This window comes from Temnothorax americanus, unplaced genomic scaffold (genome assembly GCF_048541705.1).
Source record: "Temnothorax americanus isolate GAGA-0224 unplaced genomic scaffold, ASM4854170v1 Scaffold2, whole genome shotgun sequence".
NCBI classification, from domain to species: Eukaryota; Metazoa; Arthropoda; class Insecta; order Hymenoptera; family Formicidae; genus Temnothorax; species Temnothorax americanus.
In genome coordinates this window covers 9428598-9456081 of record NW_027509338.1, presented here as the reverse complement: position 1 = coordinate 9456081, position 27484 = coordinate 9428598, and the positions used below count along the sequence as shown (strand labels likewise).

The 27484-nt window shown below is 43.2% G+C and overlaps 1 protein-coding gene and 1 long non-coding RNA gene across 3 annotated transcripts in view; one reads left to right on the top strand and one right to left on the bottom strand.

The window, feature by feature from the left end:
- The window catches only part of LOC143897121 (uncharacterized), a 109155-nt gene that overhangs the window by 2355 nt on the left and 79316 nt on the right, over positions 1-27484 (top strand). The gene's annotated exons all lie outside the window — the stretch shown is intronic.
- On the bottom strand, positions 549-27484 carry LOC143897108 (neuroligin-1). 2 transcript variants are annotated; one of them, XM_077405438.1, is made up of 8 exons: positions 26904-27484; positions 21600-23251; positions 13406-13552; positions 10455-10643; positions 9485-9741; positions 8209-8355; positions 7007-7431; positions 549-5952 (listed from the first exon to the last, which is right to left on the bottom strand). In XM_077405438.1, exons 2-8 carry the CDS (start codon positions 22417-22419, stop codon positions 4854-4856), a joined length of 3084 nt encoding a protein of 1027 aa, XP_077261564.1. In that variant the 5' UTR covers positions 22420-23251; positions 26904-27484; the 3' UTR covers positions 549-4853. The 2 variants fall into 2 exon arrangements, with proteins under 2 accessions (XP_077261564.1, XP_077261565.1); XM_077405439.1 differs by having other exon boundaries at positions 27040-27484.

Below are 27484 nucleotides of genomic sequence, written 5' to 3'. Positions count from 1 at the left end.
GTTGCGCGGCTTCACGAGAGGCGGAAAGCACCCTATTAAATCTCGAGCTTCGGCCACCCCACTCGCGCGCAGGGAAGAAAACCGCGAGACGTCAATACGAGTGTGCAAGGCGTGAGGAAGGGGCGGTTGTGCACTCTAATCCTCGATTTTCCTACTTTGTTTCATGTCCGCTTCTTCCTCTCTCTCTCTCTCTCTCTCTCTCTCTCTCTCTCTCTCTTCCTCCCTAAAGGTTTAGTCTACCGTTGTCTCCTTAAAAGCTGCGCGTGCGTTTAATTTTATAGTCTTTCTCGACAGGGTACATTTGACGAATAAAAAAACTCGGAAAATTTCTAAAGATAATATTGTAAGTGCATTACTATTTTCCAATCAATCTAGATTTTCTTGAAGAACGATACTTCGAATTAGCCAGTGAGATACTGTTTGTACCGCATTTAATTACTGCAATAAGTAATAAAGATTATTACAGATGCAATTCTTAACTTGCGAGGCTAAGGAGGCGAGCTAGGGAAGACATAGGACACACGCAAAATTAGAACGCCATCAGAGAGTTACGCTTTGAATCTTTAAGTATTTATTTAAACAAATCCCAACATTCCAAACATTGATAGTTGTATATTACGTATGAGTGTGTCTTTTGTATCTGTGCGCTTTCTATAGACACAAGATAGATTGTGGCAGAGAGAGCCTGTCAATTTGCCCTCGGCTATCTATGTTATGTCCATAGTGTTCTTCTTTTCATTAATTCTGTATGTATATCCACAGTCGTGCACAAGTAGCGCCATTTCTTTCATCTGCGGATCCTTTAATTAAATCGCGGTCGATTCTTTCTTACAAAAAAATCTTAATTAAATTTTCGAATTCTTTTTGTAATTTTTAAAATATGCTGAAGAGTAAAATTTTCCGCATTACGCTTTTGCAAATTAGCATCTCGTTTAACAAAAAATCACTCATTATCGATCGTTTTTAACTCAAGAATGATTTAACTCCCTATAACATTATTTGCTCGTGAAAAAAAATTGCACAACCGGTAAATGGAAAACATTGAGATCGCGGGATATTAATTTAAAAATATTCATTTATAAGAGAACGATATGTAACTCGGAATTCATAATAACAATAATATAGAGACAGAGAAAACTTGTATATGTATATGTATATTTTTATTGAGCATGAAAATTCGCGCAATGATGTAGAGGTGAAGTGATAAAATAACACTTTAAAAAATATGTAGATGCGTATATAACTTCCCAATTACATGCCATTATAAAGAGTTAAATTCCCAATATTCCTGTCAAAAAAAGAAGCTGGTTTTTAATTGACTGAAGAATCTGCAGACGAAAGAAACGGTGACAGTAAAGAGCTCTCACGGGGCTCAATCTTAGTCGCGCAAATGACAATAAGCCCCCTCCCAGTTAATTACCATGCAAATGAAGCTAACTTGACGATCGTATCCAAATTCGACGAACGACTGTTTATTACCCCAGCGTTTCGCGGATCGATCAAACAGCTCCCCGATTTTGTATAACGCGATATACCTCCCCAATTCCCCCATGTTTGGCGATATATCTTAACATCGGCAGCATCCTGCCGGTAAATGATATAACACACGCGAGTGCAATCGAATCAATTATGGCAAGTTTCCCCGTGACTAGGTTAATTAGGAATTAGGTTACTTACGGTGGCCCCTCGCGCGGTTTCTCTTCCTCATTTACTCGAAGTCTTACGATCGTAGGGGTGCTTTACGACGACAGCGCTCGCCCGTCTCTTTACTCTGACACTCTTGCGACAGACTTGTTTCTTGGGGCTGTCAAGTCAAGATTCAATTCTTGCCGTCTTTCCAATTACATGTCGTCGAAGAGCGTTGTGTGACGAGACGAACCAAGATCAAAACTTGCCTAGCCTCCAAAGAGTTTGTATATATATATATATATATTACATTACATATTACATATAAAATGTCCGACTTATACTTCAATAACAATTTCTTCGGGGAATTTTGCAACGATATCTAATTTTTCATTCTTAAAGTATATCTCATAGACTTGGTAAATTTTGATCCTAAACGCCTCCGTAAAACATGTTAATATAATACATTTTGGTGCCATCTTAGGTCATTTTATAATAAACAGTTTTAATCATTGGTGTAATAAATAGCTCCTGTCGACAGTATTGAACAGATCCGACCAAGTTTAAAGTATTAATCGTATATTAGTAGCCGATCGATACGTCTTAGCACCCCGAAGGAAAATATACAAATTAAAATGGACCCAAATACACTTTTCACTTTCCAACTACCATATTTCCAATATTGCATGAAAATTTATAATATACAGGTGACTCTCAACGATTTCCAACAAAGAGAGACCGCAAAAACAGGCCAAAAATAGCCTCTTTTTTCACCCTTGAATTTAGATTTCTACTTGGTACTAAATGATAGTCTATAATGAGTCATGAATCCTCAGAAAATTTCAGATATTGAGCTGGCTTTTTATTTTCAAGATATGGAGGGTCAAAGTTGTTGATTTCACCAACTTGCGTATTCGCTGTTTTAAAACGTTGAAATGGAAACTTACATAATAATAGGTTCAAAAAACGTATTCGTTTGCTGTTATGTGATTATTTATAGGTATACGCGAATATACGTTGGTATAAATGTGAAAAAGATATACGGTTACATTAATTTGTGCACTCATTCGGAACATTTATACTAACATATATTCACGTATACCTGTAAATAATCACATAACAGCGAACGAATACGTTTTTTGAACCTATTATTAATATTATTAAATTTCCATTTCAACGTTTTTTAAAACAATGAATACGCAAATTTGTGAAATCAAAAACTTTAACCCTCCATATCCTGAAAATAAAAAGCCGGCTCAATCTGAAACTTTCTGAGGATTCATGACTCATTATAGACTATCATTTAGTACCAAGTAGAAATCTACATTCAAGGGTGAAAAAAAAGGCTATTTTTGCGGTCACTTTTTCAACTTGTATGAAATTCCGTCATTACTATCAAGGGGCTGAATGCAAATAGTAATTACAAATTAAAAAAAAAAAAAAAAAGAATAGATGAAAGCGAATAAATGAAAGAAAATAAAGACGTAATAGAAATAGCTTTAACCGACGGAATCAAGTTGATGTACCACCAATGTAATTTATGGCGTTTATGCGTGGATCATTTCCAATTGGTCGAACATATAGGGACTCTTATTTAAACACTTTTCTTTTATAGCGGCCATAAAAAAGTTAGTAGCAAATTTATAACTTTCTGAAACAACGCAACTTTACTCCCCTCCCTCCGAGGTGACTATTAAAGTCAAAGAAAACTCATAACACGATACTTTCTGACAAATGTTATACATCGTAAAGATGTCTCGAGTGAATAACGCAGTCCCCTTCAATGAAACGCTAAAACTTCGCGTATCGAATTCTTTCCGAAAATTTCACGTTACACACAACAACAACTTTTAAATTAAATACCGGAGAATCACCTGTATCCTCTTAAGTACTCCCCGTTGCCGTTAAACCGTTTAGCCCTATCTCGTGTCAAACATGTTCTAATTCCTTACACGCAGTTGCACACACACGCCCAATTACTACTAACGAAAGCCAGCATCTTACAGAGTTCCCCTTTTACCACTCTTTCTCCACATCCCTTCCTTCTTTTTACCCTTTTCTTTTCATTCTTTCCATCCCTCTCGTCCATGTCTCACGCACGTTCTCTCGCACGAACACACATATCAGTAAGCTAGTCGTTCTCGTCGTCTTATGAACCTAGAAGTCGAAGCCCAAGACTACCAATTCCTCGATTAATTCCATTTAGTGTTGCGGCAAGATTCGGGGCTGAGTTAGCCCGAGCACCATGACGGACACCGTGTATGCCTGCCACGAAGATGTCTTTTGCATTCTTTTTATTCCTGAGATTACGTCAATCCCCCCGTTTATGCGACACCGCGTGTCGCGCAACGACCGCCGGATCGGACCCGGCTGAAGAGTCAGTGAAGCCGACCAAGGGTCGGCCGATCCGGTGAATTTCAAACGCCAGACGTTGTCGTCCCTAATGGACGGACGAAGATTCACGTTCTCGGGTACAAAGGGACCACTACGAACCTCCTGTGTGTTCTCTTACGTGTTTACGTGCCCGTTTGCGCGTTCATCAAATTGCGTTACACGAACGTGGATCGCGAACCGATAGGCTCGGTAAGAAAATCCCTCGAAATAAAGCACACTTTCAAACGCTGCTGATCTGCACGTGGGGACACACACGGCACTGTACAACTCCGTTCGGAGCGAGTAAAAATTATGTTTCACTTTCTTCAGTCGCGAAAAAGCTACGCACACATCGGCATCCATTCCTGACGAGGATCACTCGGAGATACAAGGATCGTAAGATTGAACGCGTTTCTGTAGTAGTAGACTTTAGCAGTCACGTAATAAGTTGTAGGAGCAAGATTTCGAGAAGAGAATTTATTAACACGGCCGGCGAACGTTCACCTTCGCTTTAACGCGAAAGTGATCGCGCTCTCATCTCATACGAGTTAACCGACGCTGACGAACACGCGAGCGCGAGAATGTGCCATTACTGCTATTTATTCTCAAACGGTAATACAGGGAAATAATAATTTCGTGAGAGGAACGAAAATCGCTTCGACAGTGACTGAGAAGAGCGAGGCTACTCGCGCCTCGGTAAATGTATCCCCGATAATAATCAAGAGTTCAAAGGCGCCCCTCGCCTACACTTGTTCTCGATCGGCGCTCCGTCCTCTCGTCGCGCGCTCGTTCACGGCGAGAACCGCTTCTTCCAACATCAAAAATCTCGAAAAACCGATATCTTTCGCACCCTATCACACGGAGATCTCTTGAATCTGCACGCGCTTCTTCGCGCTACCGGGTGTCCCGGGCTGCCGTAGAATCCCGGGGCACGTGAGACCGACGTTCGGCGCCGGGGCCTTGGGCGGGGGCGGCGGTGCCGGCAGTTCCTCGTTCTCGTCCTCGCTGTCGTGGTGAAGGTCGCTGATGTCGTTAACCTCGTCCATCTGGGCGATAGTGGCGTCGACGCAGGGCGACGGCGTGCGGGTCCGCTGGATGCACGGGCTCTTGCTGTAGGACGGCGGTTCCAGAATCCGCTTGCCGCCGCCGGGCGGCGGAGAGCATTGGAACTCCTGCAGCTGCAGCTCGAGCTCCTGCACGAGCTTCGCCTTGTGCGGCGGCAGCATCGACGACGGCGAGTCCATCAGGGTCATGGAAGGCGGCAGTCGCTGCTTGCCTGAACCCGAGGTGTCAATACCGGAGCAGCCGGCCTCCAGAAACTCCTCTTTCTTCTTGTTGCTGAAAGCGCCCGACAGACCGCCGCCGGTCGTGTTCCGGTCGCGCTGATGGTAGATCCCCGCGAAAATCAGGATGTTGAGCAGCAATAGGAACACGCCTACCGCGATGGTAACCGTGAGGGCCGTGGTGTAACTCTGGTAGTGGCTGGACGCGAGCTTGCGCAGAAGATTGTTGGGGCCCGGGCCCAGATTCGAGATCTGCAACGTTCGCGAGGTGGTGGGCGTGATGGTCGTCGCGACGGTCGCGTTCGGAGTACATTCCGTGGTCGACAGCGCGGTCAGTATCGAGGAGGGTTCCGTGGGAGATGGCATGGGTAACGGGGGCGCCGGTAGAGGTACGGCCGTGCTTTGCGGACGCACCGGGCCCTCGTAGAGGCCGGGGTTCTCCGCGAGATGATGGTGCCGCATGTTGATCTCGTAGCCCGGCCGGTGCAGCTGCGGCAGCAGATTCAGCCAGAGGGACATCTTGTGGCCTCTGTAATGCGAGCGCATCTCCGGGCTGTGAGCGGCCTCCAAGTACAGCTGATTTATGGAATCGTACGAGTCCCAGAACGGCGGGCTCGTCGTCAGGCCGTTATCCAGTGCCGTGGACAAGGGACTCACGCCATTCGGGTCCCTAAAACAACGAGCGAATCGCGATTCTTTCACAAGTGGACGGAAATCTGCGATTCACGTTGCGCTCTTATTTTATTGGATCGTTAATTGTTTAATATCAGGAAACACGAAATTAAATATTAATTTATGCCATCATTTTTCTCATCGGTAAAAATCCATTTAAAGACAATATGTAAATATATCTTTATTCTGGAGTTATTTTGAAGTTATTTTTACACCGAAAAATACATAAATAAGACGGGGGCAGTTTATCCATAGTTTATTTTTTTATATAATTGATTGTAGCAATATCATTGTTCATTTCAAATAATTAAATGAATATTGTTATAATTGTACAATATGCAGCAAATTGTTCGAAATGCTTTTGAAAATTGGAAGCTAAATTTCAATAAGGTCCGAAGCGATCTCATGCGTCTCTGTGTGCGATTGCGATAATTCACTAGAGGCAAAATTGTGTTGCAAAAATCCGTCGTGTCGATGACAGAGTAATCATCCAGATAGCCGCCGATTCGCAATTAGAGATGCCAAAATCACTTCGCGTCTTCGCCACTAACAAGTCTACTCTACTTCGAGATTGCGAGCTTTCGCTGAGCGCGTTAACGGCCTTTGCGGGAGTTTGATTCCAAAATCCTCTCGCAGCTGTAACTTTACCCTTACTACCACCGCCAACCTTTAGACTCCCCTCACGGAGAGTAATCGAAGTGTATGCGATGCTTAAGTTCCAAAGAACTTTGAACCGGGTGAATTAACGAGGAGGTTCACTTATCCGATTAACCCTCTCGCACCCATGCGCCAGTTATTTCACGTTGTAGCGTCGCCGATTAATGCCGATCGTATGTTTCACCCAAGACAGCGCGCTAGTTAAACAGTACAGTTAACTTCTCGCGATACTCTCGAAAATATTCGTCAATTAAGTTCGAAAAATGTGAAAGATCTGCAACGTACTCCTGTTTGTTGCGGGGTAAAATTTTAATTTTTGTTCTAAACTCGTTTTTAATGGACGTAGTCAAACATTAATTTTATCGCCGGGTGAAAGAGAAGCGGCAAAGACTTACCCGCGCCTCACAAAGTTAGCCAGGTAGTGTACGAGCAGTTTCGACAGATTCTCGTCGGCGGGGGTGTAGTCGGTAGAGACGGGCAGCGCGGACGTGACTTCGCCGCGCAGAAGAGGTATACCCAGGAGATACGGCACCTCCTCGCCCCTCTGGCTCGGTAGCTCGCCCGGCTGGAAGTGCAGGAAATAGCCGCGTCCCTCCGAGGCCGAATGCAGTAAGGCCAGTCTGAGGAGCGGGGCGGCGACTTGGCCGTCTCCGAGGAGAGATAAGAGACCCTCGCAGATCGCCACGGGACTCTGCTCGCCCCGCTCCCAGTCGGTGTACTCGTTCCGAAGAGTCGAATAGATTTCGTGCAAATGGTAACGATAGGTGTTACGGACGTAAGTGCGTAATATACGGTCCCTCCTCGTCTCGTTCAAGCCGTTCTGCAAATCGGCAAGAGTTTTCGTTGGGTTTTCACGACGCCGAAAGCGCAACAGTTCGTGAATTTATTGCAGTTTGTAAAATAATCTCCCGACGCCAATTCTGTATCGTCGAACATTTCGATGATCGCCGGATTACATGTACAAAATAATCGAATGACGTTTCCGCCGATACATCTACGTATGGATTATTAATTCGATCACGATCGTAAAGCAGACGCAGGCTATTATAGCGCGATGGCCAGTGGCCGTGACCATCGGAGAGTCAATAATATCCGGAATGATTGGCGAGCGCAGGCTTGTGATGCAATCATGTAAAGCTCGTCAATTTGTCAAACTATATTCAATCGATGTCAGTTACATATTATGCACGAAGTGGTCCGGTCATTAATCAGGGAATTACTTCCGCTTTAATATAAATTTCTTGATAAAATCGATATAAAAATAAAGGTATATCACCAATAATAGCAGCAGAGAAAAACAGATTAAAAAGTTTGAAGCCTTTTTATTCTTTTAACGAAGACATTACGAAGCACGGAATTGTCCGAAGTCCCGTTTTTAAAAGAACCGAAAGATCAAGAACAAAAAAGAATACGGTATAATTAATGTATCCCGCATTTCTTCATTCTTTTAACAGAGACGTTATGAAATATGTATTGTAATACCGGGATTTTTTTAAAGAACCGAAAGATTAAGAACAAAAAGAATATACGATATATGTAATTAATATATTTCTTTATGTATATTTTATTCTCGGGTCACCACACGAATCCCACTTACCTGTAAATCTTCCTCGGTGAGATTCACCCAAGCTTCCTCGGACGTCAAACCAAAGAGTAAATCACGGTCGCCGAAGTCCGCGAATTCAGCGCCGGGCCCGGGCACGATTGGCATTAGTCCCGAAGAAGAGGCAGTGGGCTGGAAATTCTGAACAAACGAATTTTCCTTTTTGTGTTTAGAAATAATCACGCGTATTAAAGATTCACACTTTAATTCTCAATCTTCTCTATTTGCTCTCGCTTTCCTATCATTGTTAGATAAATCTCTGTCACTCAGGCACATCCCTCTGCGCACGTAAACGTATAGCTTGTAATTTCTATTTAACGTCGCATAAATTGAGCCGCCCCGTACATTTTACAGCGGAGACGGCACAAGGAGAGACTTGACTGCTTTGTATAATAAATCGCAGCGACGATCGTACATGCACGTTTGTTCATCCTCTCCCGAATTCCCCGTTTAATGTCTCGCGATATCGCGCGGAGCGCGATCAACCAGAGACTCTATCAACGAATGAGTTAATGGAGCATGCACGAAGTAGCTATTACGATTCTCGGATCCGTCATCCGTCAGTCGGCCGCCCGTTCAATTAGCAGATTCATCGTTTACCTGTCGTCTCGTTCGCTCCTGCGCAAAATCAATATATACGCCGGTCGTCCGTCGGTATTGGGTTAATATCCGTGCGCAATTATACAACATTCGCGAATTCCGTAATCGCTCGGATGAAACGCGTGTCGCGGCCCCATGTTTATTTAACATCCGGCCGTTATATTTATTTACAACGCGGTGGATATTTCACGCGTAATCTACGTTTAAACGGCGGACACGGGACAGCACGCGCATATACTCCGCGAGAAAGCTGTGGAGAATGTAAATGCAAATTTTATGAAAAATGGTTCAAACGTCAAAAACGAAGCCGAACCGCTACGCGTCGGACGTCCTCAAAAAACAACAGATAACAAACGTGTCATTTACAAAACCGTTAAAAAGTGCCAACGTAATATTTATAATAGTTTTTGCCAAGACCTTCCGCAACTTTAATCTCCGGTTTAAGTAGATCTCTCTCTCTCCGTCTGTCTCTCTATAAAATCCAAGTCCGAGGAACGGACAAACACAATCGATTAAACCGCAATTAAGATTAATTAATGCCGTATTACAGTTAACGGCGCAGTAAAACCGAATAAGCAATCGGGCAGACCGGATCGTAAAGCAGGTGGAAACGGCGCGTTACCGTTCTTCAGCACCGAGATTATCGATTATCGGGGGCGAATCGTCTCACCTGATTGACTGTCGGTGGCAGAACAGCCCCGTCAACGAAGGGCGCAAATCCGGAAGTGAATCTTGGCGGATCCAGCTGCACCGCCAGTAGCTCCTCCACGCTCTTCAAACGAAGGCACGGTGCGATATCGTCGGCCTCGACGTCACCGGTACATCCTATCTGCTCGGCGACGCGGCGCTTCACCGCCAGCGGATCTCGTTGCACCGCCCACGACGAGAGGGCCGAACCGCCGAGCAGAATCACCCTTCCGATCAGCGCTGGAATATCCGTTGGAAAAAACTCCCTTGCTATAATTGCAATACGGCTAATAAAATGCGAGGAATGTCCGATAAATCTTTAATTATTCCACGGCATAGTAATACGTTATTGACGTTTTATTATTCGAAAATCCGATATCCTCGTAAACAGAAAATCATCCTCTTATTATTTCGCTTGTTATTGTCTAAAAGCTTTTTTTTCTCGTTTGAATTTTATTTAAGTCCTTCTTACTGGGAAGCTTATGGACGCCCTATTACACTGAGACCATCGATAAATCAGCACGTTTCTCTATGGACGGTTATACCGATATCAATCAGCGTTAGACGTGATTAAATCAATCATCTTCCTTCGTAAGCCGGACTATAATGCAAGAGCTCTGCAGCTTATAATCAGTGTAATTCCATCTATCACACAAATAAGCGAAAAGAACGTTATCAATGTTTTCTCAGGAGCATAAAAAAAAAAAAAAATAACGCGGCAAATAAAACGCCTATAAAAAACCGGCAAAGAAATAAAACGGAACGTGTGGACATTGTCAAAAAAAGGAAACGTAAACAAATTCGTGGCGCTTTTCCATCGGCTCCTATACAAAACGGACACGTCAGCGGTAAATCCGACCGACGCGACGACACGTTAACCAGGTGCGGGTTGACCGACAAACTTGGGGCGCAACCGATCGGCCGCAAGCCGCGAAACGATTAAACCGCCTTACCTTTCGCCATAGGGGAGACGGCTAAAAAATTGGCGAGAGCCGCCCCGGTGCCGTGGCCCAGCAACGCCAGTCGCTCAGGATCGCCGCCGAAAGCCCCGAGATTTTCGCGCAGCCAATGGAGCCCCGCCACCAGATCCATCAATCCGTAATTGCCCTGCGCGCTCCCTTTCGATCCGGTCTTCAGGAAGCCTGCCGTTTCAACGTGCAACGAATTAGGAAGCCGGCTCATTTACGCCCGGCCGAACGGATCGGCGAGGACGGTTCGAATATTCGACGCCGTTAATTCCCTAAGAGCTTCCACGGAAGCACGAGCGGAATTGCGCGTCGAGCTTCGTAACACTGTACTTTTGTTATTTCGAGGACGAGAAGCGGAAGTTGTCGCCGGGAAGGAGAGAACTTATCTAGAAAATCCATTCAGACATTTCCGGGAGCACGATTCTACTCCCTGTCTCAAGGAGGCTTATCTTCCTCAGCTTCTCTCTCACTGCGCCTCATCGTTCTTCTTACGCGCAAACCGGACGATCAAAACTCTGTTATGTTAATCGTAAAGTTTTGCTAAACTCGAGTACGCTCACTTTTAGTACCTGTTTTAGCAGAAAGGATCGTCAGAGTTAATTAATTATCGCTAAGTTAATAATCGTTGCGGGGGAAAGTCGAGATTCCCACACGCGTGCGTGTGCAAACGTAGCTATTGTTAGCGGCGAGGGAACGGCTGAACTCGAAGAATAAACCGGATTAAAATTAAATATTTGCTCGTCGGCACTCAATCCCGCCCGCTTCAATTTACTGTGCACCGACTCACCTACGGGCTTGTCACTTTGCCTCTCCATCTGCCTGCGAGGGGAGTTTTCCATTTCAATCCGATTCGCCTTTTAATCACATTCACATATCTGCCGCGCGGCATTTGTGCCAACTTCTAATTACGCTCGTATTTAGCACGGAAAAATATCATAGAGTAATGACTCCGTACGAGTGATATGGAATAAATGTTTTGCTACTATTCATATAAAAAAATATTTCTTTCGCGCAAAAATACGAGGACAAATATTTCGCAATAATTATCATGTATCTGTTCATTATTTTTACTCTCATCTGTCGAGGTTTGTTCCGCAGAGAATGCGCGGCAATCTGCGAAACGCTGCGCGCTACGCGGTGAAAAATACATTTAATATTAACGTGATGATCCGATCGGAAATTTATTTATGTCGAATTTATTTATGTAGTAAGCGACGTGAAAACCATAAATGGCGCGAAACCCAGTGAAAGAACACGAGTAATAAGTGAGGTAACAAGAAAAAAGACGGAAGAAAATCAAATCGGCCGCGACCATGCGGTATTGGATAACGCCGCAGGCATTGTTTCGTTTCAACAATGAACAAAACGCATGCGGAACTGCAGCATACCGACAAAGAGAAGCGCGAAACCAGCCCCCGGTATGGTGAAAATACGGCGTATCGATATCGAAAATTGTTCCGCTGACTGCCCCGGGGCTTCTTTCATGAATGGAGGATACGGTGTTGTAAACACGCTTGCATACCCGCCGAATAATACGTTGTTTATCGTTTTATCCGCGATTAGGTGCACTCGAACCTTTAAACATCGCCGCTGCAAATAGCGCGGAAAAATATACATACAGATTACACCATTGTGGGTGCGTTTGCGATAATAAAGCGTGACGTGAAAACCATGGAATCGCCGTTATGGAAGGCATAACACATTTTGAATTAACGTGAAATTACAGCCTCGTCTTTGTCAGCGTGGGCAAGAGAGGCATTTTATTGAATTAACTAAATAAAAATTGAGATTTATTTCCGGAAACAACATATAAAATCGCAGAGCAAAACGGGATCCGTTTCCGGTTTCCGACTCCTCGCGTTACGCGAATATCGATTCCACTTCACGCAGCCGTTCCCCGCAGTACTCCTACTTAAATTATGCTCACGATATTTAGCGGATGCTCAAAAGCCGGTCGTACGACAAACGAGCGCGCGAAAATCCATTCGCGCGAAAACACCCTTAGCCTTACGCGTGTCCCCTTCTTCGTCTTCATTAAACTCCCTTTGTTTCTTCCCCCTTTTGTTCGTTTTTAATTTTGGCACACGCACACGCGACTATCCCCCCCCCCCCTCGCTGTATCTCTCTCGCGCGTGCGCGCGAAAACGCATCCTGCATCTTGCATTTTCCTCTTGTTACCTATATATCCGAGAGTTGACGTCGTGTTTTTAAAGAGTCCGAACTATCGCAAAAGTAACAACCCCCCGGAGGAGAATTTCCATGTATAACTGCACGGAAAGTAATCTGGTAAGATCTCGACAAACTTTTCCTCCAAGCTGCCACGAATAATGAGATCATTCCGTTAACTCCGTCGAAAGAACAAAAGAGCTAGTCGCGCTGTGTAATAAACAAAGCGTGGTAAGCTCGGCGCATTTTATAACGCGGAAACTTTCTATCAGGTCTCGCGTACGAAATAATAATGCGAATGCCCGATTATTGCATTGTCCGTCGTTGTTATGCCCGAGACAATAATTTCTTGCCACACAACGTGCCATTTATTACGTATTAATCGAAGTGTCAAATCGTCAGTTATCGATAAATGCTCGTTACCCAAAAAAATAATTGTTTCAATCGTACGATTCTTTGCAGCGGAACACGTTTCGTTCTATGTCAGTTTTAAATTATTTTATTCCATTGTTGTTATTACCGCCGGCTCAGAAATACATTTTTAAAAATGACGCATAAGAGAAAATTTCTTTTCTTTTCTTTTTTATTTTGAGACAAAGCGACGAGCAATGAATTTTTTAAAAGATGCGCGGTGCTTCGTTTTCTCGCAAATGATTACGGACATACGCGAACGTAATCGAATAAAATAATCGCAAACGATTGCAAGGCGTGTCCTGCGTTCCGATAAGGCCGAGACGGTCTGTTTTATTGAATAAATATAGCCAGCTTACCAAGCACGCCAAGACGAAAATTGATGGAGACGACAATAAGGCGTCCGTGAGCGGCTAGGGCGGTTCCGTCAAATGAATTCCCGGCGCCCCACGAATAGGAATCGCCATGAATAAGGAGGAGAGCCGGCAGCGAGTCCGCAATACTACCTGCAACATTAGAGGACATTCTACCACGATATCTCTCTGCAAACACGAAGTACGATGCGCGAATAAATACAATACAAATACAAGAGGGAGTATATAGAATACGCGAGAGTATATGACCGAATACGTAGAAGAATTTCGAGTATACAGAGTGCTTTAAAAGTGTATTAACACTTATATGGAAGTAATTTTTTTTTAGAGAAACAGTACTGATAACACAAGATCTATATTGCAATAACAAATATATTTTGTCTTCAGATAGTCTCCACTCGTTCGCCATCGTTGTCAACATGTTCTCGAAATTCTTCTCCAAGTGGTCTCCAGAACCCTGAGGCACATTTCTCTGGGTATTGTTGCAATCACATTTGCAATTTTCTATCGGAGATGCACATTGCACATTGCAATGATGGTGAACAAGTGGAGAGACGAAATACATTTGTTACTATGATATTTTGTGTTATCAGTTCTGTTTCTCTAAAAAAATTACTTTCATATAAGTGTTAACATTTTTTGAAGCACCTTGTAGATAAGTACTTAGATCACATTATCAAAATTTCGCATCGCCTAAATTACATAATAATCATATCGGACAATGACGTTGACTGAACGACGTTTGTAATCTCTTTAATTATTCTCGACGGTAAATATTTTATTTGACTCGGCTTACAATTCTCTCTAGAAAATTGCAATCTGATCTTAATTTACATTCTCTGTCGAACATATAAGATCAAGTAAACGTGTGCACACAAACCTAATTCTGTTGTAATATATAACGAGGCATAAATGCGATTAAGCGTTTTTCTAAAGATTAGGCGTGATAGGCCAGATAAAAATGCTCAAATAACCGATTAAACAGCAACTTAGGTTTCCACAGAATCTCGTGACTGAGAGCTTATATGAGTTTATAAGCTAGAGCAGTTTATAAAACACGAATTACGAATCCACGATAACATTGTATAACATTTCATCGGCTAGAGATTGTGTTTAATGTTTTACGAAAAAAATTACTTAATTGCATTTAGCACTATAATTACAGACAGCATTTATAAAAGGAATATCAATATCTATATACATATTGTCTATTATTAATCATTGAAAAATAGATTACGTGCGCGGAATATCTTGTTCGTATTCAAAATAATTATAACGACGTATATATCTTTATAACATATATTTTTGATTAATGAGCGGTTAATTATCTAACCCACGATTCTCAATATTTCACATATATAAATAAAATGTCAGTTTGGCAAAGGTGGTTCTGAACGATTCAAATGCCGTAAATTATACGAGGCGTTTAGCTACTTGAGCGAAAAATCTCGATTTATACGTAAATCTTGAAGGGAGGTTTTCCATAAAACCTTACTACCTTTCAGCTCTTGGCAAGGTAATGCAGCTGTCTCTATCAATCGCGACGTCAAATTCCCCGTAATGCGCAACGGCGATCGAAATATAATCATCCCGGGAACGAACTATCATGCCGAGCTAAGTGATGGTAAGGCGAGACACCTGTTGCGATCCTGATAGCGCAAGCTAGACGACAGAAAGTTAAGTAGGTGAACGAGTAGGCGAGCGCGGGCGTGAGACACACCATCCTCGTGATTCCGCTGCGCGTATTTTTCCATTGGGAGCTGCGAAAACCTGCCCTGCTTTTACCCGGCGCGCCTGTTTGCGATCGTATCTCAAAACGTTTACGGGCGACTCGATGCTTTTATTGCTTCCTCGGTGTCGACTCATCTTTGTCGCGCTGCTGCTCGGAAGTTTATAAATTATAGATTTTTTTTTATAAACGCAAAGTACTGATGCACCATGTGCAATGTAGTTACTCACTAGGCTATTTATTATCACTGAGATCTTCTACTTCCGGTCTTTTAATCTACTTAGGAATAACACTGAACTCCAATGTTTCATTCCAAGTGTTACAAACTGTGTATTAATTAATTTAAGTAGTACAATTCTCGTTGAAAGTCTAATTCTCCGCAGGCTTCTTAATTAATTAAGAATAATTTTCCAATTTGCCGTTCTCAAGAAAGCCACCCTAATATTTCGCCAAGTTTTTGTTAACGTTTATATATAATCGCTATATTATTTTCCATGTTCTATACTCGTTTGTATGTCAGTAAAAATTTCAAGAAAATTATTTGTTTTTCATCCTTTATGTCTTTTTTAGAACGATAATAGCAGGAGTATAATCTTCCATCATAAGCGATAGGTGAAATTCTGGTTCCGCACGTATACGAAGCGTGTGTTGCGCCCTAGCCTCTATTGCATACGTTCCAACTCAGCGTATATAACGCGATTATGTAACATGTCGGGAAAGGAGGTGGGGTAGATACGGGGGACCAATAAATTCATAAGCAAGTTAGCAGAGATTCGGAAATGAGGAAGCTTTTTGAACGACCTGGAATATATCAGGCACTAAAGTTTGCTCTTAATGCGAAAAGGTTGTTATCTAAGTCTTAACGAGAGATCGCGAAGTCGTTATCGTGAACTAACAGCAATTTTGAAGCATTTCCAACGTCCTTGTACAGTAAAAAAATACGAAGGTCGCTATGTATTATACATATATGTCCTCTTTAATAATCGAGTTCTATATTATCGCACTACACGTGGTACAAATATTCTTTCCGTAGATTTTTGGTTCCCATTTTCTTAACTGCAATTTTATGGACAATCGAACTATAAAAATATTCGGAATCGGATTTACTTAAATAGATACTTTCCTACGGTTCTCTCTCTATAGACGGTTCAAATGCGCAAAATTAAAAACCCTGGTAAAATGGGACAGTTAATTAAAGTTTCCATCAGCTTCTCCAGATTCCGGTCCATTGTACGTCGACTATAGATAACGATCGATCTTGAACCGCGGTCTTAAGTGCGAACAGATTAAAAAATCGATCCTAAGGCGCATATATGTCGGCACTTGGGAGTCTCCTCTTCATTATCGTGTCCCCTCTTTAGATTAATGTCGCAGCGGCCAGACAAGAAGAACGTCGATCCGATACGAAGCCACCTCACTCCCGCGGTGCTTGCAGGTTCTCTCACGTGAATCAAATAATCGACTGCAATGCACTACGGAATTGAGGATGCAACGCATCCTTACACTTGCATTCCTTTACAGTAGTTTCTCTCTCTCTCTCTCTCTCTCTCTCTCTCTCTCTCTCTCTCTCTCTCTCTCTCTCTCGCTCTACTCGAGGAGCTCCTTTCGCCGTCGCTTTATCTTGTCCTTCCAATATCTCGAATCCCTTCGGCCCGCTTCATTTCTTCTCGTATGCAGCATCGGCCTCGCCATTGTGCCGCCGAGGCACCCTGGTTTCTCATCATTTCCCAGATAAAAGTGCGCTTTATTCTTTCATTCTTCTTCACAGCGACAGATTCCTCACGCGAGGCACGCGAATACGCACAAAGCCGGCGGATGCTCGCTGCTCGATCGGGGAAACGACAGCCAAATGAATTCGCGAGCGACGCCCCATCCCCCTTCGCTCTCGCCCCGTATGTCCCGAATATTATTTTCACGTGATCCGCATTCACCGACACTCGGCAGCGTTTCTCTGTGTGTCGAAGTATATTGCCATGGAGTATTGTATTAAATCTACCTATATCAAATTTTTCCGCGAGTGTGATCGCATCACAAAGAATAACGTTCACTCGCGAATGGCTGACATAAATGAAAGATGATCGGTGCGTGTATACGAAACGTATAGCTAAATTTCACGGTATGAAAAAGGAAATATCACACATTTGCAAAATTATCTCTTCTTTTTCGTAATGAAAAGCTCTACTCTAAAGCGAGCTTTGCATTGTTCAACTTAAACTATACTAGGACTAAATATAAAAATATTCCCTTTTTAACAGATTGCAATCTCACTAAAGGGAGATTTTTTTTACCGATCTTATCTAGTCTATATCTCGGTCTATATCCTATTTCGAATTTTAAATCCATATATGAGATGAGAGATCGAATTCAAGATCCATCAACAATAAGTCCACTGTTTCCGACAGGCTATGCAGCATCCTCGCAAGATTACTTTGCAATTAAAAATACATTATGTTAAATAAGTAATAAAAAGAATTCGCTGCTTTTTTTCTATTATACAGTTTGTTACAAATATAATACAGCATACTGTATTGACTATCTCAAAACTCAGAAGAGCTACACTTATGCAATATTTTTAATATATACGGCAATTTTATTCTTTACACACACATCACATAAAAAAAAATATATATATATTAAATATATTAAATAAATAAAAGTTACAATTACACACGCATTTAAATTAATCGCAGATCATAGTTACTTTTCTGTTCGTGATATCTCCATGGATAATATCTCTTTTATATCATAATTATATTGAATAAAAATCGGATATTAAATCGTATAAAACTTATAACAAGCTCGTTTAAATTAATCGCAGATTATAACTATTTTTCTATTCATGATATATCCATGAATATATAACATCTTATTTTTTATACCATAATTCTCGTATATATATATATATATATATATATATATATATATAATAAAATTCTCATATTAAATAAGTAAAACTTATGATCGCACACGCGTTTAAATTAATCGCAACTCATGGTTATTTCTTCATTCACCACATATCCATGAACGATATCGTAAGCATTCGGGAGCATCGTCCAGAGTTACGAGCCGTCGTCGCCGTTGCGTAATAACAGATGTAGGATATAACCATAAAAGTAATTCCGCGACGATGATTCAAGACGAAAGAGCTCTCAATCTGTTGGATAAGCGCAATATCGTTAAAATAAGCACGAATTTTGCATGATGTACGACGTATTGCGCATTCCTCTTTTTGCGCAATCTATGTATTACTCGTAACTTGGTGCGATCCTGTATTTTATCCGACATGAAACTTCAATTCCAGTTGTTTGTGAATTACACTTTTAACGTTGCGTCGGAACTTTTAATGCAAATGCGAGGTCGAAATTGAGCTCCTCAATCGTAAGGAATCACTGGTCTCTCCATTCGCATGAGTTCGGGCAAAATTGAAGTTATAAACTGAAGTAACGTTGCAAATTCCTAATCCTAAACGCTATCATTGTGCGATCGGGATTACCGAGAACCGTCCCGTTCGCATTTAAATTCCATAAAGATATTACAATCGCGTTTCAATAACGCGTTCTACTCGCGCTCGCTGAAGGAGTTCAAACGCTCGTCTGATTTTTCCGCGACGATATCCAGAAATGGAAGATCGGAAACTAAGCTGATGCTTACGCACGCGAGTATAGTGACGATAGTGGGTGATGATGGCGTGGTGTTGCACCGATGCATCGCGGCGTCGCGCGTCAGCGTCGTCGGTGAGAGACGAGCACGAGAAAAAGCGCTTCGCTTCCGTAAAAAAGTAGCAAGAGGATTCAACGCGATAGCGAAGGAAGCAACGACGGCTCCTCTTTAATCCGGCTGAAACGTCGGGTAGTTACGGCTTTTTATTCGACAGCATAATAGCGGCCTCTCTCTGCGAGATATCCCATAGAACAAAAAACGGGAAAAATCGCGAGTGGATATTACGCGTCGCCGCCGCCGCCGCTCCGTCTCGCCGTATCGTGGAACCTCGCGATATATCCCTCAGTCCCTCATACGTGCGCTATCTCCGCCCGATCGCGCCTTACGGAAATCACGGGAGCCTTCGCGCAACTTCGCTTTTAATTAATTCCACATCCGCGTTATCTCGGGCGGAGAATTAATTTTTCGCGGAACTACGTGTCTCTCTTGTTAACGTACGGCGACGTATACAAATCTTCCACCGAAGACAGATATTTTCTTTAGCGCTATGGCGATATCCGTGCTCCCTTAACGAAAATTGGAATAGACATATTTATCTTGAAGCACGGCAAAGCCAAACTGTTCAAGAAGCAAAACTAGGTCAGATCTCTATACACACAACCGGGAATATTACAGAATTCAACAAATCCCGATCGAATCCCTATATCTGAAAATTTATCGCGGGGATGTATTCCCCGTTGTTGATCTCCATATCTATGATCCGTATTGGTTCGCGTTTACACTTCATCTGAAAGTCTCTCGTTGTGTTCGCAATCAGAAAACCGTCTCCGCGAGCCGATCGATCCGCTCTTTTGTTACGAACACCCGCTCCCGTTCTATCCCCAATCCCCACGCTAAGAGCTGAGAGAATGGGTTGGTAGGGGAAAGGGGTAAAAAGGTGGGAGCGTGGAGCAGTAGAGTTTTCTTGCAAAGGAAACCAGCATCGCGACAGCGCGAAATCGCGACTACTAAAATCGTCGCATCGAGCTCTCGTTACGAAGCGCAACATTTTTTTTTCTTTCCCTCCCGTCCTCCCTCGGCCGACGTACGCCGTATTGAAATTATTAGCTCTAACAATTTGCCGGAAATTATTGCCGACGAAGCGAATTGTTTACAACCGCTGTATAATCTTCTTGCGCTCTCGTCGCGCTTCAATATTTCAGCCGTGCTGGCTGCATATCCGAAGGGACGGGATTAGAAAGCGCGGGAAGAAAGATATACATTATGGTAATCAGTGATCGTGATATCACGTAATATCGCGCATGGATCATTCATGAGACAACCTTATGCCGTCAGGTTCAAAGGTCTCTCTCTCTCTCTCTCTCTCTCTCTCTCTCTCTCTCTCTTTCTCTCTCTCTCTCTCTCTCTCTCTCTCTCTCTCTCTCTTTCTCTCTCTCATTCTCACTCTCTGTCTATATTTTTCATCAGCAAGAAGCTTAAGCAAGCAATTAAGGTCAACACGTCTCTCGGCGCTGAAAAGTTCATCCAAATTCCAAATGCGGGCGATAGCACTTAAGTTCCTCACGACGCGATACGAGAGAAGGTAATAATTTCTATATGGATAATTCTACTTTCATGAGAGCTCGTTACGCCGCGCTGTTTGGACTTTCGACCGAATTACGTAGCTGTGTACAATGCAGGTATAGCGCGTAATTTCGCATTCGGTAAGAGACGCAGAGAGTGGATCAGTGGATCGCGCTGCGGATAGAAACGCTTGTCCGAATCGGCCGAACGTAATTTCGGGCGGGAGCGGAATGTTATTTCTAAAATTCTGCGAATCTCCAACAGGCCGGTATACGCAAGCGCGCGTACGACGAAAAGAAAAAAAATTTTCGCGAACCAACACGTGCATCTACGTATCTACTTGTCGCGCGGAATTATACGTGCGCGATGTCATTGTCACGTGTCATAACGCGCCCGACGCTGCATTCCCGAACGCTTCGATAATCAGATTATCGCGGAATGAAATTGCGCCTCTCTCTTGCCCCCCGGTGGTTAGCGATGCACTTTCGACGAAGTTAGGCAATCTCCCTAAAATTGGACGGTGCAATGTTTCGAAACACAGCGTCTCTCGCGAAAATATCACCAAACTTCACGTCGAAAGATACATCCCGAAAAGTTCGGCTTATATGTTTCCGCAACGAATTTTGCATTCGACAATGGACCGTGTGGTGCACAGAGTAAGATTTTCCAAACAGTGTACGTGTTTTTCACGTATTTTTCACGAGAATTTTGTTTAGAATTTAGAATATGATCTTTTTATTTCGAACAAGCAAAAAGTAAGTTTTACGAAATATATCTGAAATATCGTTACAAACTTCTAACATTGTTTTCTAGCTATCGAAAAGGAAAATGTGATAGTGTTGGCTTTTTTCAATCAGAAATATTTTCACGGTTTTTTAGCCATTAATTTTCGCGCCTTTTTATCTAATAATCATTAGTTTATCGCATTTTTTATCAAGGGACCATTGATAGCTGTTTCCTATCTTTTAAAGGGCTGCAAAGAAATTTTATTTTCTACGAAGCATAAGGAATCTCGAAAGCAGCAATATATAATTGATATAAAAAAGAATATTTATAATGAAATTTACTTATATACGACAATGGAATATTTCTTCCATTTCGTCCTTCCTAGAACAACGATTAACAATAAAATGCTTTAAAACATATATTCTTTATTCTACCAAGCAATATTTTTTCTTCAATAGGACCACTTTTTAAAATAGCATCACCTTATTAACGTCGACTTACCGTGAGGAGCTTTGGGCACATAGAGGTTCAGATACAGGCAGTCTTCGCTCTGGTTGACCAGCACGGGCACCAGCCTCTTGAGGTAGGCCTGCCTCTGTCGCGGCAGGCTCTCGTCCGGTACCGGCGGCCGCTGCGGACAGGCCGGAGGCATGGTGTCGGCGAGTCGGATGCCGCGCCAGGGTGTCGGGGTGACCGGCGGCATGTAACGCAACGCGCCAAGCGGCGGCGTTGCGTACGGCACGCCGTAATAAGTTTCAACGGCCGTTGACGATCGGGCCTCGATACCGCGCAGCATGCCGTATCGCGTCTTGACCGTTCTTGTACTGTACTTTTGAGTGCCGGCCAGCGCCTCGGTACCTGCCAGGCAGCACTGACCGCAGAGAAGCGCCAGCAGGAAGACGCTCTTGGCAATGCCGCCGTCGGACTGGACCATTCGAAGGGTCCCTTTACTCGCGATATCCTTCGCACTTCGTCGTCGCCTCTCTCGTTTATCTCCTTCGTCGTCGCTCCCCTTGTCGCATTTGCCTCCCTTCCGCTTTCCCCATTCCCAGCATCGTTCGTCGGAAATCGCGCTTGTTTGGCGACTCCCCAGCTTCTTAGGGACCTCACGACACACCGAGGAGACATCTCGTCCCCGGTGGAGAACCGCGTGCCGCGGTCGATGCGACACGATAATATCGAGCCGCGGAGAACCCTGCTGTCGGAGGACATGTTTAACTGACGGTCGCCAATCGCTGGTGAGAAGGACGGTGTCGGAAGGCGAGGGCGAGAGGTCTTTCCTCTTCCTCTTCCTCGGCAAAGAGGAGGAGGACGTCCGCATCGCGTCACGCCGCCGCGGACTGGCCGCCCCTGCGGGCCCCGCATCTGTGGGGCCCTCCTGCCGATGGACGACCCCTTTCTTCTTTCGTTTCCGATTTCCTCTTTCCTTTCTCGTTCGCCGCCGCTGCCGCCACTGCCTTCTTGCCTGTCCTCCTTCGCTCCTCTGTCCTCGCCGCCGCCGTCGGCAATTTTTTGCGCCTCTTTGCGCCCTCCTGCGCTCCTTTCCGCCCTACCGCCGCCGCCACCACCACCCTTATCCCGTCGCCGATGTCCACCCACTCCCACAGCTTCCGGTACGGCTTGCCGCCTGCACCTCCAGTCCCGCGCCCTCCAAGCGGCTTTCCCTCCCCGTCCGCCGTTTCGAATTTAGAATAGCGACTCGGTACTACTATCGCGCTGCTGCTACTTCTGCTTCTGCTGCTGCTGCTGCTGCTGCTGCTGCTGATCGGCTCCGAGCAAACTCTCACTTCCATTCTCAGGTGCATGCGTTGCCCGCGTTGACGCTGAGCTGCCAATCTGGCGACCGATCGTCGTTGCCGCGCGGCACGCGCGTATACACGACGCTCCGATGACGATCGACGAACTCGAATCGTCGGCAGTGAATGATGAGCTTGATGGAATCATCGGCGCCCAGGGTACGATGGTGCGATTCACCGCCCTCGGAGTCGCCGACTCGCGTGGAATCCTCAACGTTTTCGACGTACGTGCTACGACTCGTCCCGAGAAAGGAGAATCGCTCGACAATGATTCTTCGGTCCTCGCGTATCCGTTTCTTGGTCTCGCCGGGAACCACGAAAACCACCTGCTTTCACCACGTCGCGCGCCGCAACACGCTGCAACAACGTATAAAGAGCGCTTCGTTAACGCGGCTTCTCTGGAAATGAATTTCACGTCACGTTCGACTAACTCGATGGCAGTCGCACCGGTATAATAAATTTATAAACTCGAGGAAGATCGTCCCACCACCTGGACAATTCAAAATTCTGCGAAACCTCAAGCGGACAGATGTTTCTCGTGCCCGAGAACAAATGGCGCGAAAATTGCTACTCTCTAACTCAGTGAACAGGAAAAATGTATGCTCGATATATTTTCGAGGAGACAATCGTGCGTGAAGCGTGTGTACCCCTAACGTCGTTGCCTTCCCACTCCTGTCTTAATCCCGCTGCGGTTCGGCAAATTTCAAGGATTCTTTTATCCTCCATCATATTTTCTAATTATTTATTATTTTAGCGGTTATTTTCTATTCTAAAAATATGCTTGTTTTTGACTGTATGTATTCCCTGGCAAACGAATCTGCATCTAGTAAACAGAATGTCCGATTTTCAGTTTATTGATTTTTGTTATTGGTGCTACCATAATTTATTTTTCAGAAACCATTCTTTTTCTCTATTTGTTGTAAAATGATGAGAAATGAAGTAGATATTTTGCGCTCCAATCTGCGATAATATATATTTCCATATATTACTGCGGCGAAAACTGACCCCATTGTGGTAATAGCGCAAATTTGAGCCGTTTCCATTGCGTATTAATATGCAGATGTATGCATCGACCTTTTGGATCGAATTTTCGAGAATTCAGCGACGCCGGACTTGAAATTTACGTTCGCTAAATCAATAATTAACGTACATTGCGGGACCGTAATGAAAAATCGAATCGCATTCGGCCGGTCGCCCGACTAAATCTAATTAATTGCAATGACGATGTAGTTTTGATTCGAATGAGTTGCTCCAGCTGCTCGAGTAACGCGAAATCTGATAGCATTCAACTGTGGTTATGCGAGAATTTCCAATTTCTAACTTGAGATAAACTACACTCCCTGCCCCTTGGTACACTCGGCGTTACGATTTTAGCAACATTTCAACCTTCCCCCTGACCCCCCCTCGGGGGAGAGAATGCGGCCTGCGTTTAAATTATCACAAAATTTGGGTTACGTTCTCCCGTTATGATGCCCTTTTTCCAAACCGTGGGGCGAAATGGCGGGCTATTTTTCCGCGAAGCCCCACCTACGTGGCGAAACGACGTAATAGTCTCGTACTTCGTCGAGCGTGCAATTGTTAAGACAAGCCATATAAACGCAGACATTTTCTTGCGCTCGCTACTTTTATATTTTCTGAAACTTCTTTTCCGGTGAACGCGCCGAAGTAAGAACCGCATTTACTTTCTTGACAATGACGAATAAGTATTACTATAATTGCGCGAAACAAACGAGAGGTAAATGTACTGAAAGTTAAAATTGAAGATTATAATTATCCTTATAATATCTTCCTAACGTCCATTTAGCCTTTTATTAGTTTAAAGAAATACAGAGGCCCGTCCGTCAAAGAGAAAAATATAAATCGTAACTGCCATCATAATATTTTCCATTTTATTTATAAATAAATGCTATTCATGTCTATTAGTAAAAAGAAACTTCAGAATTATGAAAGCAAAGTTCGTTTAAATGTAAATAAAACGTGGCGCACCGCGTAAATGGCTATTTGAAAGTTCAAATGCTAATTATACCTGTAATTTCAATGTTGAACAAAGCTTGATATTAATTCAAATTCAATACCGTTTTGACGCAATTAATTTGCAGGTTTACACCAAATGTAAAATTTTTTCCTCGCACTCATTCAAAGCGAACGTGTCGGATATATAGTACAAAGTATTCCCGCCGATTCTCGAGTTAGTCTGACTCTGTCTTCTAAGTACTTTGCAGATCGGATTCCCCGGGGATCTTTCGTCGACGGAGCTCTGCGCGATGCCGACGTGGACTCAAGTTCGAAAAGAGGAGCGAACCATCATCGGATTATGCTCCTATTCCGCGGCATTCAAGCGGACAAGCAAAAACGCGATCCCAATGCCGAATCATAAGCGCGACAATCTGGCGAGCAAAATTAAATTCCGGGGCTTGCGCTAATTGCGAGGGAGGGGGGGAGAGAGGGGGGATGACTGGACGATTAATAATTCACCGAAGGGAGCGATAAGTTCGAAGTTTCCGGATTTACGGGGAAGAATCCATGAGGAATTATCGAGGCGGCAACGACAACGTGAAAGGAAGAACGGATCTCTCGCGAAAAACGCCGATATATTATCGCGGAAATTGCATGAGTGCCGACGTAACATTTTTGCACGGATCAACGAGAGCGCGTCCTGTAAGAAATGGATGAGTCAATGAGAATTGATGGTGATCCATTTTGCAAACTTACGGGTCCCCCCAATCTTCGAAATTGAGGATTAGCCTCACAATCGTTCCCTCTTTCAATTCTTTCCTCTATATTACACCTCTATCTTTATGTAATAATTTTAATTGACGCGAAATACGGCCGAGAATTTAAATACGCGTTCGGAATAAAAAGAAAGCGACAAAAATATTTTCAGTGACAATACTGTCTTCCAAAATTAGAGATGTTTTAAAAAAGTACCATTTCAAAATACGATTTTTTCGCTGAATTTATCGTCAAATTATTTTAAGTTTTGTGCACAATAAAATGTTTAAATAAACCGAAAGCACATTTGTAATTCGCCAACAATATAATAAACAATTAGACTTTTATTTCATCGACTACAATTGGCAAATAATCATCGTGACGATTCGACCGTTGGTTTTGATGACCATTGGTTAATCATATTAATTGGACCAAAACCAATGATCGAATCGTCACGATGATTATTTGCCAATTGTAGTCGATGAAATAAAAGTCTAATTGTTTAAAATGTTTAAAGTTGATTAAAATAATTTAATATTATTTTACACATCAATTATTACATTTGATGATAAAAAATTCTGTTGAGTATCTATATCTATATTTTAACATTTAACTTTATCTATAGCTTGATATATTTATGCGCATTTTATAATAAAAAGAATATAAGACCAAGAGCGCTATTATGATTATGTGTAGAAAAAAGTGGTTAAACAAAAGATTAAAAAATAACGAGAATATATTAAAAATTATATAAAGTAAACGTATATGAGTGAATTAGTAAATATAAATTATTTAAATATTAATTATATGCAAATATTAATCATTTGCATCTCCTGTAAATTAATATTTAACAAGACACTTATTTAATACATATTTAATCATTTCTGAATATTTGATCTCCGAAAAAGAGCAGTCAATAAAATCTGAATATATTAAGAATTATGATCTAATTTTTGCGATAGTAATGACGAATAAAGTTTATGACGCAATTATTACGTTGTTGACATAATTTTACTACTCCTTGTAATATATGTGTACGCGACAAACTCGAATATTGATCGAAAATGATATGCGGATTTCTTCAAATCTCGGGAGCTATCGATAATGTCTCGACGCCATATGTTTCAAATTTCTTGAATAATCAGAAAAGTAAAGTCTACGAAAGCAACTTGATACAGTTATCCGTACAGAATACGTTCTTACTGAGCCAATGTCGTTCGTTCAGCTTAATCATCTAGCTGATCTACCAGGAACATTGCATTTGTATTTATAATCTTGAAAAGTGTATGGAACGCACCGAAAAACATCCAACTTCTTATCTAGGGTCGTCTTCTCGCATCACATAGTGTATAATGGTGTTCGCTCAATAATCTCGGTCAGATAACTTCCGGGTCCAGATAATTTCGAACCTATCGCTCCGGCACCACACGCACCAACACGTAACGCTTCGATCCATTCGACGCGGCTCGCATCACGTTAGGAGTCCGGGGTTTGACGTTTCCACGCTCTCGAGAACGATGCCGATTATTACAGATTCGTGAGCGCGGTCCAGATTGATCGAAGCGGCGTCAAACCGCGATAAAGCGGACGCTATAGATGTTTGCCGCCTAAGCACCTTCTCGCCAGCTGTTGAATTGCAACGCGACGGACGCGACGACGATCCGTCGCGAGCAGTCTGCATACGAATTGCGAGAGACTGCCGACGAGACCAACAAAATCAACCGACTGAGCAAATCCGTACCCACAAACCAACCCCCAGGACGACCCGCACCCTTCGTGTGCGCGATCGACTGTCTGTCCCGGGCACTACTAACGCGCCGAGGGCCAGCAGCCGTGCGACCTCCGCGGAGGTGGCGGTGCTGGTGCCTGCTGCTCTTG

Bases quoted from the DNA above. Each gene is read 5' to 3' on its own strand.
- LOC143897108 (XM_077405438.1), bottom strand. From the start codon at position 22,419: ATGCGGACGTCCTCCTCCTCTTTGCCGAGGAAGAGGAAGAGGAAAGAC. The intron at 13,553-21,599 runs GTAAGTCGACGT...CTAATGTTGCAG, and splicing joins TGTGCCCAAAGCTCCTCACG to GTAGTATTGCGGACTCGCTG. The intron at 7,432-8,208 runs GTAAGTGGGATT...GCCGATTTGCAG, and splicing joins TCACCGAGGAAGATTTACAG to AACGGCTTGAACGAGACGAG.